The sequence below is a fragment of the Euprymna scolopes genome, chromosome 38, assembly GCF_053919585.1.
Source record: "Euprymna scolopes isolate OS-2025 chromosome 38, ASM5391958v1, whole genome shotgun sequence".
In the NCBI taxonomy this organism is placed as follows: Eukaryota; Metazoa; Mollusca; class Cephalopoda; order Sepiida; family Sepiolidae; genus Euprymna; species Euprymna scolopes.
In genome coordinates this window covers 77590453-77606238 of record NC_136519.1, presented here as the reverse complement: position 1 = coordinate 77606238, position 15786 = coordinate 77590453, and the positions used below count along the sequence as shown (strand labels likewise).

Genomic DNA, 15786 nt, shown 5'->3' with positions numbered 1-15786 from the left:
AAAAGATTTTTTTTTTTTTTTTTGTGAAGATTTGCGATAGTAAAAAGAAAGAAAAAAAATCAGGACGATCAAAAACAGAAAATACAAATTATAAAACAACATTTGGCTTATTTCAAAGATCACATTTGATCAATAATATATAAAAAGTTGATCAAATAAATTTATAAAACTGTTTATCCAAACACCTGGGTTTTTTTTTTTTACGATATTGAGAGGAAGTTTTTTTTTTTTTGTTTTTTTTTTTTACTAAGAACTAACAAACACAATGATATTGTACGGAAACAATAACATGAAACTTGAAAAAAATTTTTAATGACTTTATCACGTAATATCACAAAATATTGTGAAAATGGGAACAGTAGTCTGAAATAATACAAATATGAATTCTTTTACCTTATTTTGTACTTTCTCAGGATCTAGTTCAATTTGGCAATTGATCCAGTAGTTTTGGAGCCTATAGAATACTCTTTTTTGCATGACATGTTTTTCTTTTCTGAAACCAGAATTCACATCAAACTTTTTCACCCACCTTCCAAACACTGAATTTTTTTTGTTTTTTTAAAGTAACAATTTACTTACATGTAAGAGCCAATGCTGCCAATTCAACCACAGTGTCAAATGGACAGTCTAGTTTACCATTGTAAATGTCAGTTTTCAATTGAAGAAAAAACATATACCTGAAAAAGTAAACAACAAATTTTCATTAAAAAAAATAATAAAAAATAACTAAATCAATTTGCATGTCAATTGTCAAACATTTTGGTACTTGTACAGTTTAGTGAAGGCATTAAAAAAGAAAATATCGAAAAAATATTATATTGCACATATTCATTATGGAACGAAGTTCTCCGGAAAAAAATTTCACTTTATTTCATCAAGTAGTTTTATTTTTACAGCGAAAAAACAATTTGTTATGATACCGAGCAAAAGGTTCGATTTTTAGGAAGAAAAGCTAGTAATAAAGATGGGGAGGGAGTGTAGGCGCTTTAACTGGAGTTATCTTGCCGTGGCGTGTTCAGCAAATTTCACAATGGCTGACTTCAACGCGCTCTCATATGAACGTGTTTTTCCACTGCAAAAAAAAAAAAAAAAAAAAAAAAAAAAAAAAAAAAAACTACTCCATCAAATTAAATAAATTTTTTTTTTCGGAGATCTTCAGTCCAAAACGGATACGTACAATATAACCTTTTTTCGATATTTTCATTTTTTAATGTCTTGACTAAACTGTACAAATACCAACATTTTAAACAAACTTTTTTTTTTTTTTTTACTTTATTTTTAAAGGAAACAAAAATACTCTGAAAGAAAGTGAATTACAAATTTAGGTGCAACTATACTATAATAGCGAAATTTGAAATTTTTAATGTTGAATTTCAAGACAAACTAATGGCCTCTACTTAGTTGTCATATTACAGTAATGAATATATTAAAAAATTATGAGGAACAATGTTTTCTTTAATTTTTTTTTCTACCTGAAAAAAAAAAAAAAAACACCAGAGTTCCAAAGGGAGGTAAATAGCATGTAACTATTGCCAATTTAATATATTGTGCATTAACAGTCATAAATTATTTGTTTTTAGCATAACTGAGTTACTTCCCTTGTTATAATATCGCGTATTCGCAAAGAAATATAGTGAGGAGTTTTACAATAAAGGTTGAAAACTCATTTTTTTTTTTTTTTTTTTTAATAATGCAGTAATATTTAAGTGCTTCTGAAATGCCGCTTATCATTGTTTTTAGTTGAAATTGATACAAAAGTTATTAGATACCATTTTTTTTTTTTTTTAATCGATCTTTTCGTTTTCCGAATTCCACTATAATTATGTAGTTGCATCCAAATTTTTTGCATAAAGAGATGCAGGCAATACAATAGAAGTTATATTGATTACCATGCATAATGCTCATTTTCTTAAAATGAAATATGATTGTGTTAATAGTTGAAGTGAGATGTGTAAGACACGAAACGAATACATGAAAATGTATTTGAATGACAAATCTTAGGAATAGTTTCATGATAATATTTATGAATTTGTATTTTAAAATTGAAAGCAGAAATTATCAGCCAGCATGTCAAATGGACATACTAATTCGCCATTTTATAAATTTGTTGGATTAAATTAGTAAAACATTTGAAAGAAACTTGATTTTATTTATCATAAAAATTGTGCGTACATTTCTTAAGGCATACAAGAAGTGCCAGGCAGGTGTTATATAACGAAAAATGCTACAATTTCATGATTAGGCATGAAGCCGAAAGGGAATGAGGGGGGGGGTCGTCCACTTGGCCTATTCCCTAAAGCTAGTTGCAATCACCACAATACCGCATTCATTCTATGAACTTAAGCTATTTGAAACCTACCCAGATGAGATGAAAATGACATATTTACAATGCTAATATATATATATATATATATATATATATATAAGGGATTTTTTTTTTTTTTACATGAATTCAAAAAAAAAAAAACTTTTACTTGATTATTGAAGGAAATATAAATATCCTGAAGAATAAAAAAAATGGGAATAACTAGGCATTGGCAAACCAAGAGAGTACCTAGTTCAAAGTCATCAACAACAAAAATAAAAATAAAATATAAATCGTGTCCAGTCGAATCAAGTTTTTGATATTAAATACTCACTGTTTAAATCGCTTTTTTTTTTTTACATGGAAGTCACCACTTATCAAGGCCCGGAGGCCAAGTGGGGATAAGGATTATTAAGTGTACAGTTATCAATGGGATAGTATCATAGTAATCGTTAGTATTGGAGATTTGATAAAGTGTCTTACTTAAGGGGGGGGGGCGGTTCATCAGAAATTTGTTTATGTTGGACTTGAAGACATCCAAGTTGTAGTCAGGTGGGAAACAGGCAGATGGAAGAGAGTTCCACTATCGTGCACTTCTAAGAAAGAAGCTTTGTTCATGGAATCTACATTTTGGTTTTGGCACAGTTAAAGAGTGGGGAAAATATTTGACAGTGGTTTCAGCTAGATGGGTGTTTATCGTGAAAGATTGGTGAAGGGGGACCAGGGATTAGAGCTCAGACGAGCACTTGCCATGGAAGTAATGATAAAACAAAGACAGGCTCACAACGTCTCTTCTGTAGTAGAGAGGTTGCAGGAAAAAGAAAAGGGCATCCCCCACTAAGCCACAAAGTCTATTTTGTACTCTGTCAAGGCAGGATAGGCATTTTTTAGCAGCTCCTGCCCAGATGTGGCAGCAGTACTCCATTCTTGGACGTACTTGGCTTTTATAGAGATAGAGAATTGCATCAGTAGTGAGATATCTTCTGGAGCGGTAGAAGGATCCTACCATTTTTCCAACGACCTTGGCAACAGACTTGATGTACGTGTTCCATTTCAGGTCAGGAGTAAAGGTCAATCCCAGAAGCTTATCAAAACATGGAGCCTCCCCTAGACGAGAGCCATCCATTTCAATTGATGCCAGATGGGGATCAGAGCATTGATGATGTAAAGATAGGAGCCTGGTTTTAGATGCATTAAAAGTAACCAGCCACCTCTTCCTCCACTGTACCGTGCGTTCAAGATCAGAGGAGAGTGAATCAGAGAACTTTGTCATTTACGGCCTTAGATGTGTTGTCATAGATGGTCGTGTCATCAGCATAGATGTCAACGAATGATTTAAGTATGTGTTTTGGGAGATCATTGATGTAGATCAGGAAAAGAGTTGGGCCCAGGATGGACCCCTGATGGACTCCAGCATTAATACCAAGGGCCTCTGATTTCTGCCCATCAACCACGACTCATTGCCTTTCTGGTTTACACATTTTTGTAGTAATTTTTTATTTACTAATTTATTAAATCGTTAGGTGAAAGTACGATATAGTTACACTCTTCACTAACTGTGTTAAGAATGGCATGTCAATGACATTCACTCGAGGCGAGTTAAGCTGACTTCACCAGAGGAGGAAGTTTCATGGGAATATAAGTTCACAAGTCGTCTCCAGCTGGATGTATATCTCGGTTAAGGCTATAGGTAAGAGGAAAACAGTCAACAAAAAGATGGTTCCACAAGTCTGCAATTCTTGAGAAAAAAAAAAAAAAAAAAAAAAAAATGACAGCACCTGGAATAGGAAGCTCTTTTACAATGAGGCGTCAAAACAGCTAATTGATGGAGACGATTAGACTAAGGAGTCAGACGAGCTGGAATAAAACCAGAGAATAGATCAGACAATTCTGAGGAACACATAATAGTATATAAGAAAAGACTGAGACTAACAACATCACGTCTGTGAGAAATATTTTTCTTATTCTGATTATTTTTTTTATATTTCTTTTATATCATCTGTCTTTTCTTGATGTTAATTATATTTTTTTAAAAACTTTTACGCGCCCCAAACTCATAAATAATCAAATCCTACCCAATTTCCACCATTACTGATCATCATATCTCGCCAACAACCTGACATTAATTAACCCTTATCCTTGAGTTTCCTTTAGACTTTGATAGGTAGTGACGCCCCCACCCCACTAAAAAAAAAAAAAAAATACCACTGACATCTAAAGAGCTAGTATGAATCAGGGGTCAGATTTATAGAGTTGTGCAGCAAGATATTTTGTTCACATTACATTTAAATTTCTATGTATTAGTACAGTCGGAGAAATGGAGAGCAAAGAGGGAATTCCAAGGATAAGCGGTTGAAGGAAAAAATTATTAGAGTAGGAAGTTTTTCAGCATCTGGAGACCTCTACAGTGAAGGGGTGGGATTTTGCTGCTTATGTTGAAAGGAGATACAATGCAAAAAGTTCGTCAGAGCACATTCCATTGTAAAATTGTGATGTGACAGGGGCTCAAGCTTGGTAAAAAATGTGGAACTTATTAGGTTAGAGAGTCTTTTTTTTTAATTTCATAAGTTTGCTTAGAAAACGATAGTTTAATAAAAAAACAAATAATATTACTTGTTTTGATTGGACTATTGTTCTCATCTTAATTGTTATTTGTGCAACGCTTCGGTCGGTGTAGCCTTCAACCATCGTCAAGTACGTTAATCGTTCTCTTGAAAAAGAAAAGGAAGTAGAAAAGTTACTGGCTCTGTAGATGGTTTTGTATTCTTGGAGTTGTTTTTCGTTTTTTCGCTGTAGTTTCATATGTATGAAAAAATTTGGTTGACAAAGGGGAGGTAACTTTAACAAAGTTCAAGAATACGAAACTATCTACAGAGCCAGTAACTTTTCTACTTCCTTTCCTTTCCCAATAAAAATATTTGATGCATAAAAAAAAATCGAAAGTATTTAAGGAATTTAACTCCGTCCAATCAATATTATTGCAACACCGATTTTATTCCTTTATTGAATCATCTATTTCGAAAATGTAAATATTTTTTACAAGAAATAAAAGTTTTTTTAAATATAGAGGAAGAGAGGGGAAGTGAAAAAAAAATGTAAGTAAATGAAAAAAAAAAAAAAAAAAAAAGCACTCCCTGGCAACGCCAGGTAAGTACAACTGATCGTTATTAATAATAATCAAAATCTGATTTTGTAAAAAAAAAAAAAAAAAAAAAAAAAAATTTTTTAAATAATTTTTGTTTTTAATGTTAAATTTAGTGGTAATATTAAAAATAAAAATTAAGTTTTACAAACTCTTAAAACAAATTTTATTTTAAAATTGTTTCTTTGCACTTTTTTAGGCAGTAAATTGAAGCAATTTACGCCCCCCCCCATCCCACACACTACTCCTCTCTTAACCTAGTGCCACCATCCTCTCCTATAAACTAAAAGAAAAAATGCTATGCAGTTCATGAATGAACTATTTAAATTACATTTCCTTTGATAGATAAGTTCTTTGGCTTCCCAGGATTTTCTGTATAAAACCAAAATGTATGGAAAATCCAATATGACTAAATCCGCAGCACATTTTGAGGCGAAGAAGTGTTAAATTACAATTGCAAAAACAGGTTATTGATTTTTACATGAATCAACCAATAAAATCAATCACAAACAAAAGCGGCTGTTGCCATGTTTGCACATGTTACAAATTTGTTTGCAGTTTTATGCAAACATCTTTATATTAGCACAATCAAAACAATGACATATTGATGGCCTTACTCATAGACCGATGCACATTCTAATTGCATTATACAACCATTCAAATATACAATTGAAAACGAAATCTGGTTGCATGGCACAATAACTAAGGGCCCTTGACAGCACAGCACAGTCACTAAGGGCCCTCCCAAAAGCACAGCACAGCCACTAAGCCCCCTCCCTCCCAAGAGCACAGCACAGCCACTAGGCCCTCTCCCCCAACAGTACAGCACGGCCACTAAAGGCCTCCCAACAGTACAGCACGGCCACTAAAGGCCTCCCAACAGTACAGCACGGCCACTAAAGGCCTCCCAACAGTACAGCACGGCCATTAAAGGCCTCCCAACAGCACAGCACGGTCACTAAAGGCCTCCCAACAGCACAGCACGGCCACTAAAGGCCTCCCAACAGCACAGCACGGCCACTAAAGGCCTCCCAACAGCACAGCACGGCCACTAAAGGCCTCCCAACAGCACAGCACGGCCACTAAAGGCCTCCCAACAGCACAGCACGGCCACTAAAGGCCTCCCAACAGTACAGCACGGCCACTAAAGGCCTCCCAACAGTACAGCACGGCCATTAAAGGCCTCCCAACAGTACAGCACGGCCATTAAAGGCCTCCCAACAGTACAGCACGGCCATTAAAGGCCTCCCAACAGTACAGCACGGCCACTAAAGGCCTCCCAACAGCACAGGCCCTCACCCTCAAAAGCACAGCGCGGTCACTAAGGTCCTCTTACTACAGTGTCCTAACTGAGATTCTCCTGCAGCATCATGCAACAGTAAAGATCCTTTCACAGAATACTAATCATATTATCAACATTTTTATCTACAAGACTAATGGATATTTTAAAGTGAATTTTACTTAAAGGTTGTGAGTTCAATCACTGCTGCACAACCTCATGACTCTTGCTTCTTTAATTTTTTTTCTAGAGTGCTCACATTCCATGAGTAATGTTTCTGGCAATGGAGAAAAAATTGCTGTTTTTAAGTCAGAATCTATCCATTTAACACTTACCGATGGATAGATTTTTTTATCTTGTAATATTTTTTTTTTTAGTTTCTTTACATTACTTGTTGGGATCGACATCCACAAAATGACAAGAGAAGGTACAGAGCTAGCTGGATAGTGTAAGAGCGAAAATGCACAAGTGACAAATTTTTATTTGATGCAAAAAAAAAAAAAAAAATCTAGCAAAATATTTGTTTGTTTGTTGGTCGATTTTTATAAACAAACAAAAAAAAACGATCTTATTTTTGTTTGGGAGATTTCTATCTATCACTTAAAAAAATATTTAAATTCTGAGGGAAAAAAGCGCTAAATCAACAGAGCTTACAAAACACACACACATTCCCATCATCTTTAAAAATGAAAGTGCTATAATAACTTGCGATCGATTATGTCAGAATTTAATTTTTCCATCTACCCTTCTTTCTCTCCCCCCCCCCTCTCTATGCAAGGAGTTGTAGACTGCTACTGATAGCACGTGACTTTCTTTGTTGTCGAGTGGTTTTTTGCTTGCTGATTTAAGCGAAAATGGAAGTTAAAAAGGGCAGTTGCTGCCTTGGTCTTTGGGGGTGAAAGGTCGTTGTTTGAAAATGTCGGACCTGGAAGTAGTAACCCATCGTGGTGAGACATCAGGAGACTAGATGAAGGTCCTATTTAGTAAGTTAAATTTTCGTCTAGGTGACGAAAATGAAGAGAAAAATGCCAGCTGAGTTCAGACAGAAAAGTCTAAAAAAAAAAAAAAAAAAAATCAAGTCAAAAGTCTTGTCTAGAAGAAAAGAAATAAGTGCAAATGTTAAACTTCAGACGAGTGAAAAAAGTGACGGTGCAAACAACAATAATTTGTTTGTTCCTCAGGAAATATTCGAAGTGAAAAGGAAAGTGTATAATCTTCAATGGTGCAGCAAGAAGAGCCTTCTCTAATAAGAAAAAAGTTTTCATCCGACTAAGCTGTCGAAGCTACATCAGGTCAAATAATGTTTTTTTTTCTCAAGTAAAAGCCGACAAACGAGTAAAAGAAAGTTGAAGATGCAGATTTATTTGATAAAAAAAAGAAAATCCAACGAGACATTATTTTTATACTATTTCAAGCAGGAATGACAATTCTCTCAAAAAAAAAAAAGAAAAAAAAAAATCTGTATAAATTATCCTTGCTAAAAAAAAAAAAAAAAAAAAAAAAAAAAAAAAGATTATTCTTACTTCAAAGTAAGTTTTGCTTCTTTCTTAATCTTTTCTTATCTTTTAATTCTATTCTTTCTCTCTCCTGAACTGTTACTAGAACCTTTAAGGTTTGCCAAACGGGATATTTTTGGCAGTCAAAATACAGTCTTTTTTTATACGGTTAAAAAGTGAACTTCAGACTTTATTAATTTTTTTTATCCCTCCCTTTTCAATTTATTTTTCCCTCTTTAAATAAAAGTTTATAATTATTTCAAGTGGGTTTTCTTCCTCTTCTTTCTCATTGTCTTACTTGTAAATGGTTATATGGAATTGGTTTTTACAGGTTCTAGTATTTAAATATGTCTAATTTGGCTGTTACTAACTTAAATTTAGACAATTAGGTATGAATGACCGATTCCCAAAGTGTGCAAATATTCTGGCTCTTACCTTCACTTTTACCAAAATTCAAGAAATCAACCAATTTTAATGAAATTTTCACTATTTATTAACAATAACAGAAAATAATGAGGCCATTATTATTTTTTAAATTTTAGTGAAACATTATTTGATGTAAATAAAAACACCTTTACTAAAGTTATAATTTTAAGTACTACTAAAATAAAAAAAAAAAAGAAAGAAATTAAAGTACAAAAAAAAGCATGAATTTATTTTTCCTTATTTATTATTGTTAACAAACTTTTTTTAAATACACTTCAGGAACATTACGAAAAACAAAACAAAAAAAAAAGCCCCCCAAATCCGTACTAATGAAATCAATATTATAATCTTCTAATCTCTCTATATAAAGGGCAAAATGTGTGTATGTGTGTGTGTTTGTTTGCATGTCTTGCAAAAACTTTCGGCAGAGGCAACAAATCCTGACGAAATCGGTATCATTTTTAAGCTCCATCCTTTGGACGACAAATACCAAAAAATTGACTAAAAACATTAATTTCTCCATCCTCAACTGAGCAGCTTTGTACAAGGAAGGGTCACTTTTTTCACCACCATTTTAGCAAGTCATCATCTTTTCAAGTGACTACGCCTAATTTCAACATTCCGAACTTCTGGTCAAGCAAGAGAGATATCAACTAAGACGTCACGTTTTTAACCTTTTTCTCCTTCGCATTACAGGTTCAAGCTTGCCTGCCTACCACTTTTTTTTTTAACACCTCTGCCTACTGTTGTTTTGATCCCCCACCCCACCCCAACCCGGGGTGGTCCTTACTACACCATCTAAACACCCAGCAACGCCGGTCATCCCCGCTAGTTCAAAATAAAATTAATTTCTCAAACTAACAGTGGTATTATTGAATTAAGCATGGTTTCTTCAATATTCTAACCAATATATATATATATATATATATATATATATATATATATATTAAGTAAAGTGATTTTCAATTTAAAAATTTAAAAAGAAATTTTAAAATTTAAAAATCAAATTTTAATTAAATTAAAAATCAGTTTCATAAGAAGGAACAACAACAAAGTCAATTATCTGTACGATCGTTTCGGAAATCCGTGCTTTTTATTTGTGGTATACATGAAGTTATGTAGAACAATTATATATAGTTTTTTTAGTAAGCACGGTCTCCTCATCAGCAAATTTAGGAGGATTTTTATTGAATTTAAAAGACACCATAAATAAACCTAGCATTAAAAGTAAGGCAGATGAATCTGAAAAAATTGAAATAAAAGGTTTGGATTTAAGATTTATAAGAAAATTAATATAGGTTATAGATAGAAATGAGTAGAAAAAATATATATTTTTGAATTTACATAATAAATTTGATTTAAAAATATATAGAGATAGTTACCTTTTAGTTTTTCTTTTTTTGAAATCAGGAACTGTGTTTAAAGTAGTCATTTAGATGTTTGCTATAGCTTTTTATTTTATTGAATGATGAATTTTAACAGGGTGACGCTCGTGCAGTAAATTGTTTCCGTTAGCGTATTTTGATTTAAAGACGCTACAGTTAATATATATAGAGAGAGTATTTATTTTGCAAGTTTTTAAGGGGAGATAATTGTCATGGACTTTATTTATTATTTGATTTATGGGTCTAGGGGAGGTAATTGGTCTAACTTAATTTATTTTTAAAAAAAAAAAAAAAATTGTAATTTATTTTTACTAATGAGTAATTTTTAATGATTTAAGGTGGTTTATATTTATTAAATTTAAACCAACGTTTATGATTACATATCAGAAGCTCGTGTCTTGAATTTACTAGTTTGGTTGTATTTTTTATATCTTCATATTTTTAAATTTTTTAGGGTTTCTTTTGTACATAGTGGACAAAATTTATCTCCTGGTTTATATGATTTGCAAGTCTCAATTATTTGCCATTTTAAGTTGAAAGAAATGTTGCTATTTTTTAGTTGCCAAATATAGTTGGATAGAGTAGTTTGGTTTGATAGAGAGTTATTTTTAAAAGAATGTTTGTGCGTTGAAATTCTATGTTTTATTGGGCCAGATGTGGAACCAATATATATTACCTCTTGATTATTGTGATTATTTTCCGTTAGGTCTATTGTTGGATTATTATGTGGTGGGTTGATTAGTAATTGATCGGTAGATTGATTTAAGTTGGTGTTATTATTTAATCTGGTAGTTGAATTATGGCTGTTAATAGGTTCTTGTAGATTTGGAGTTTTTGATACTGTGCAGCTATAGATAACATTTTTAATTTTACATGAGCCTTGTAGGGGACATTTATTTTTTCTTCTACAGTTACAGTCCGATGTATTTTGTATAGTTGTATTTTGTAGTTTATTAATTTTCTTATTATTAGAGCTAATTATTTTCTGATGAAGGTTAGGCATAGTAGACTTTAATTGTGTTCTTATTGAAAATTTTATTATATCTATGGGGGGCTTTAAAGTTCTTATCTAATATTTTAAAAAATTCTCTGGCTATGTTTGTTTCTAGGTTTTTGGAATACGGGGGGTTGAACCATAGGATCTCCTTGTGTCTATTCTTACGTTTACGGGTTTTAGTTTGCTGTTTATTTGTATTATTATCTAATATTTGTAGTTTGGTTTTATCTTTTTTTGTCTCTTGGTTATTTTTCTTAACTCGTATACGGGAAGACATTGCCATATTATGTTATTACGCTCTTAATAGGTTTATTTTTAATGCAGTTTATCTTTCTATCATTTTCATTTATGAATTTAATTTGTGAATTATATCCAGAGTTTTTAAGGGCTTCATTATAGTATTTTTCATTTTTGGTAAATATTGATTTAGTAGAAGACAGTCTAGAAATATATATATATTTTAGTCATCGACATACATATATACATATATATACAGGATGGGCCATAAGTCACACACCAAAGAATCAAGTGATATGAAACTGTAAAATCTGGAGGGCAAAATATATTTTATTTTCTTTGTGTATAAGATACATCTTCTTTTATGATCGTATCAGTGTGTACAACGTGTTTTTGAGTTTATTGGTTAAGTTTGGTTATAATAAATAACGTTTATTACTATCAGAATTATTTCAAATCCTTTGGTGCGCGACTTATGACCCACCCTGTATGTATGTATATACGTAACGAGCATTTCCTGTATTTTAATTAAACTAGTAATTTCACTGTTACATTAAAATACACTTAGCTCTTTAGACTATTATTCTAATCTCCTTTAAATTATATATATATATATATATATATATATAAGTCGGATTATGTAGGTGCTAAGTCTGCGATAGGTTAAAATTAATATTTTTTTCTTCCAGGGATTTAAACTGCATTCTTTATTTTTATTTTTATTCAAAGCTACTATAGACTAATATATATATATATATATATATATATATATATATATATATATATATATATATATATATATATGTCATGGGTATGTGTAAATCTTTACTTTAGTTTTTTAGCATAGGGGGAATTCTGGACAAGCACCAGGAAAAAATCTTTGAAATTAATCCATGCCTAATTACGCTTTATTTACTTTTCATTTTTGTTCAAACATTTTGTTGCAATACATAAAACATGGTAAATATATTTCAGGAGCCTTAAAATTTCTCACCTAGCTGATAATTTAGGTCACGTGATATTTGATAATCGGTATAAACTCAAATGACATAGCCACGTCTTTTTTTTTTTTTTTATCCGCGCAGTCTTTCAATACCCCCCCCCTTCATCAATCGTACGATCCGATTTTTTTTTTTTTTTTAGAAACAAAACAATAGTTCTTTTTTTTTTTCTGTCTTTAATTTCGTTACCTTCATCTTTTGTTAATTATGTGATTTTATTGATCTTAAAGTCGAAGAGAAATAAAAAAAAAAAAATTAAAAAAACAGTTCAAAGACTTAAAAACGGCTCAGAAGATTTTCAAAGTATTTCTTTTCCTTTCAAGAATGGCTTTTGCAAAACTGACTAAGTCCGATTCACGAAATCAATGCTTTGTCAGTTCATGTGACATCCGGCATCTAATATCACGTGACTTAAATTTTCTACGTGGGGAGGGGAAGGGGGAAGAAATTTGTGACCACTTTCGTGCACTAACAGCTAATATTTTATTAAAGTTAGGCGGACCTGAACGAGAATCGATCCCTCTCCCAAAATTTTTTATAGTATGTTTTAGTATGTAGTATAGTTTTCGAGGTTGGGGAAGGGAAGTGTTTATTCCGAAAACCGTTCTTAACATGGGGAAGTTGGGAGTGTTTATACTATGCTGGGTTAGGTCATAAAAAGAATACCAACTGCAGAATACAGGTTAAAATTATGGGGAGAGGAGTGATTCTCGTTCAGATCCGCAAAACGTTCTACTTATTAGGGATTGTGCAGAGAAGTCAACACACAACTATGGTAAAAAAAAATAATTAAACATTTTAAAAAAATGCTACCATCTATAAATATAAAAGTGAAAATGTATGTATGTATGTATGTATGTATGTATGATCGCTTTTTGTGTATGCCTTTTACAGCTTTTTTCCGAGAAGCGGTCGGTCGGCTCACAACTTCTTAAAACTTTTTATATCACATATAAATCATAATATCTACGAGTTAACAACCGAGGCCGCCTTTCTATTTAATTTGCTCGACTTCGAAAAGATAAATATTCAACATTTTTCGCTCGCCGCTTGTGGATTAGGCTTTTTCGTATAATAAAAGCGGCACTAATTCTGGCGGTATATTTCCGGTCGCGATCACCGGAAATGTCTGAAAGCAATCAGATTTGATCAATGTGAAAATATTTTCCTTATATCAGACAATTTCTATTCAATTTGGACAATCCCCTTTTTATGGGGAGCTGGTCTCCCCCCCCCTTCCAACATCTTGGGAAAATAAAAATTAAAAAAGCGTTCCCGCAGTAAATGAAATACTACCCCGCAGTCAAAGTTAACCTGCCAATTCTAAATAGTTAAATAAATTCAAACGTGTTTCCGTTAGTATTTCGCAGTGGCCCAATGGTTAATGTCACGTTTTTTTTTCACACTTTAATTTCCAACTTTGCCTCAAGGGCTCGGGTTCGATCCTCATACTTACCTGCCAAAACTTTTTTTTTTATTTTACCCCCCCCCCGAAGTTTTCATTTACCCCAAAACACACACACACCTCCAAACACCCGGGCAACGCCGGGTACCCCCCGCTAGTAGCCAATAAAAGTTACTTTGGTACCTACCTAGCTTATTTTTTGTGTTTTGATGTAGTTTTAAATGCTTTTTTATATCTTTAATAGGTACTTGTACAATTTAGTCAAGACATTAAAAAATAAAAATATCGAAAAAAGATTATATTGTACGTATTCATTTTGGACTGAAGATCTCCGAAAAAAAATTTCATTTACTTTGATCGAGTAGTTTTTTTTTTACAGCGAAAAAACACGTTCTTATGAGAGCGCGTTGAAGTCAGCCATTTTGAAATTTCATGAACACGCCACAGGGAGATAACTCCATGTAAAGCGCCGATACTCCCTCCCCATCTTTAATTCTAGCTTTTCTTCCTAAAAATCGAACCTTTTGCTCTGTATCATAAATTGTTTTTTCGATGTAAAAACAAAAAAAAAAACTACTTGATGAAATTAAGTGAATTTTTTTTTTTTTCGGAGAACTTCGTTCCATAACGGATACGTGCAATATAATCTTTTTTTTCGATATTTTCATTTTTTTAATGTCTTGACTAAACTGTACAAGTACCCTTTAATATTCGGTTTTTACGAGCAGTTTTGAAAAGCGGATGGCAGCCTAACTTCTTCATGGAAAACAAATCTGCCACCATCTTGTTTGCAAAATCACTCGTAAAAATCGATTTAAATTTTTTTTTTTTTTTTTTTTTTAAATAAGGGTTTTATCACTCAATAAGGAACACCCGTCCGGACTTTAGCCATCTATCTCTGTCCCGAGCTATCCGGTGCCACGTGGGACCCATGTGTTGTATAAGGTTATCCCTCCAACTCGTTCTTGGTCATCCGTTTGGGCTCTTATGTTCACGAGGTGTCCATTCCGTTGTCTTGATGGACCATCTGCTGTCATGTCTGGCTACGTGCTCTGCCCATCTGGGTTTAGATGTCTTGATGGCAGTATCGATGTCAATAAATCGCGATTAAAAAAGAACATAAAACAAACAAAAACAAAAATTAAAAAAATAAACCAGGTAGGTAAAAAAAGGTAACTTTTATTGGCTATGGCAACATTTATTTATTTGTATATTTGACTATCTGATCCTTTTTTCCGTTTGTTATCTTCTCTGCTAAATGCCCAATTATTACTTAGTCTACAACAATGTTCATTAGGCCAACCAACTAAATGTTTAAAATCTCAGCATATGTTGCATGCATCATTTATTAATTAATCTTTAATCTATATCTATATATATATAAAAGCGAAAATGTGTGTATGTAATGTTTGTGTGTATGCATGTATGTTTGTGTGTCTGCTAAAAACTTTCAACAGACAACAAAAATTCACAAACTTGGTCTCATATGAAAGCCCCACCTTCCGGATAACAAATATCGAAAAATTTGGCCCAAAGTGACCATCAGAAGTGCATCAACTGATCGATTTTCTGCAGGGGAGGGGGGGGGCAAAAAAGTGACATTTTAATGTTAAACATTACATATTTTTAAATCGATTTATAACTGCCCCAAAAAATACGGCCGCCAACTCTTCTACATACAGTATACACGCGGCCATTTATTTTGAGTCAACTTGTATTTAAAACCCGCTGAGTCAAGTCACGTGATCTTGACGTCTGCAACCTCTAATGGCGGTCTTAATTTACAATTTAAAACTGTTGTTATCGGTAAAAAAAAAATGATTAAAGCTAAACTATGAACTTCTACGCTATGGCAACGTTACCAAAGTTATTACCACATTCAAAATAGGTAGATACGATAGTTAAACGAAAAATAACAAGACAAACATGTGAAGTAAAAAAAAAAAAAAATACGCTCACAAAAAATATTAACAAACGAAGTTTTTAAAAATAAAAACAGCCAGATGCCATTTTCCAGTCTTTAGAGTAAGGAAGACAAAGAGAGAGATTTTATAAAAAGATTTTATTAAAAAAAAAAAAAAAAAAAAAAATTAAAAAAAAAAAAAAAAAAAAC

At 32.5% G+C, this 15786-nt stretch overlaps 1 protein-coding gene across 6 annotated transcripts in view; it reads right to left on the bottom strand.

The window, feature by feature from the left end:
- LOC145263202 (uncharacterized) overlaps positions 1-15786 on the bottom strand; it is a 420826-nt gene that overhangs the window by 125483 nt on the left and 279557 nt on the right. For all 6 annotated transcript variants that reach the window (XR_013864489.1, XR_013864490.1, XM_080120271.1 and 3 more), the window contains exon 5: positions 580-677. Coding sequence is in view for 4 of the 6 variants with exons in the window: in XM_080120271.1 (XP_079976397.1) it covers positions 580-677 (98 nt within the window). In the remaining 2 variants the exon portion in view is untranslated. The remainder of the gene's footprint in view (positions 1-579; positions 678-15786) is intronic.